At 67.9% G+C, this 928-nt stretch overlaps 1 protein-coding gene across 1 annotated transcript in view; it reads left to right on the forward strand.

Annotated features, from left to right (window-relative positions):
• The window catches only part of MRPL21 (mitochondrial ribosomal protein L21), a 12,980-nt gene extending 12,570 nt beyond the window's left edge, over positions 1-410 (forward strand). Inside the window, exon 8 of the mRNA XM_077766565.1 lies at positions 296-410. Within this exon, the coding sequence (XP_077622691.1) occupies positions 296-360 (65 nt within the window). The 3' untranslated portion in view covers positions 361-410. The remainder of the gene's footprint in view (positions 1-295) is intronic.
• Positions 411-928: the final 518 nt, after the last annotated feature.

Raw genomic sequence — 928 nt, forward strand, 5'->3', positions numbered from 1 at the left:
CCGAAATAGTAGGATGCCCCCCCCGGCCCCCCCAGTCCAGCCAGTGGGAGCCCCTCCTCCACTCTCTGCCGCCTCCACGGCGTCCCAAGTTCAGGCAGACCGGCCGTCCGCCCCGGCCCCCGAGCCCCTGGCGCTGCGTGTCTCGTGGGGCCCGTGGAGCGCGTGGGCAGAGGCCGGCGGGCCGCCTGGGGGGGGCTGGGGGAGGCCCGCCCCCGTGCAAAGGCCGGGTAGTCCCGCAGCTCAGGACCGGCGGCGGACGTGGTCGCAGGCCGTGACCCTGTCCTCTCCCTCCCAGTCATCGTGACCCCGCAGACTGTCCTCCGGGTGAACAGCATTGACGTCGCTCCGTGTTTGTGTTGATCGTGAAGCTCCTGTTTACAGAATATAAAAATAAACTCCTGTTTTCCGGAGACCGAGTTCCCGAGTCTGACATACGCACTCCCGGTGCCTGTGACACTGCGACGGGCCGGCCCGAGCCCCACGTGGTGAGGCAGGTTTCATAAGCACCAGCCTCCCGGAGCCGAGGAGCTGGGGTCCGGGAAGAGCCACGGCCCGGGCCTCCCGGCTGCAGCCTGAGGGCCGCCTCCTGGCTGTCCCACCCCAGCACAGGCGGCGGGCCCGTGCGCATGGTGCAGGGGCGCAGCCGGGACCCTGGAGCCCGCGCCAAGAGAGGCACACTCAGGCTTCTGCTTGTGGGCAAGACGCGAGCAAACCCCGTCCCCGAATTTGCCTGTTTCCAGTGACAGGTTTTTAAGAAGCTGGGATCCAAACCTTCTGGGCCCAGAGTCCCTGTTCTGTCCTTTGCTTTCAGCCAGCGGGGAAGGAGGGTTGCGGTGCGGGGGGTGCCGCTCTCACCAGGGGCAGGGCAGCCGGGGGCAGTGAGCGGCCGGAGGAGTTCCCAAGTGGGTCCTGAAAGCAGCTGCCTGTG

This window comes from Crocuta crocuta, unplaced genomic scaffold, assembly GCF_008692635.1.
Source record: "Crocuta crocuta isolate KB4526 unplaced genomic scaffold, BGI_CrCroc_1.0 scaffold636, whole genome shotgun sequence".
Taxonomy (NCBI): domain Eukaryota; kingdom Metazoa; phylum Chordata; class Mammalia; order Carnivora; family Hyaenidae; genus Crocuta; species Crocuta crocuta.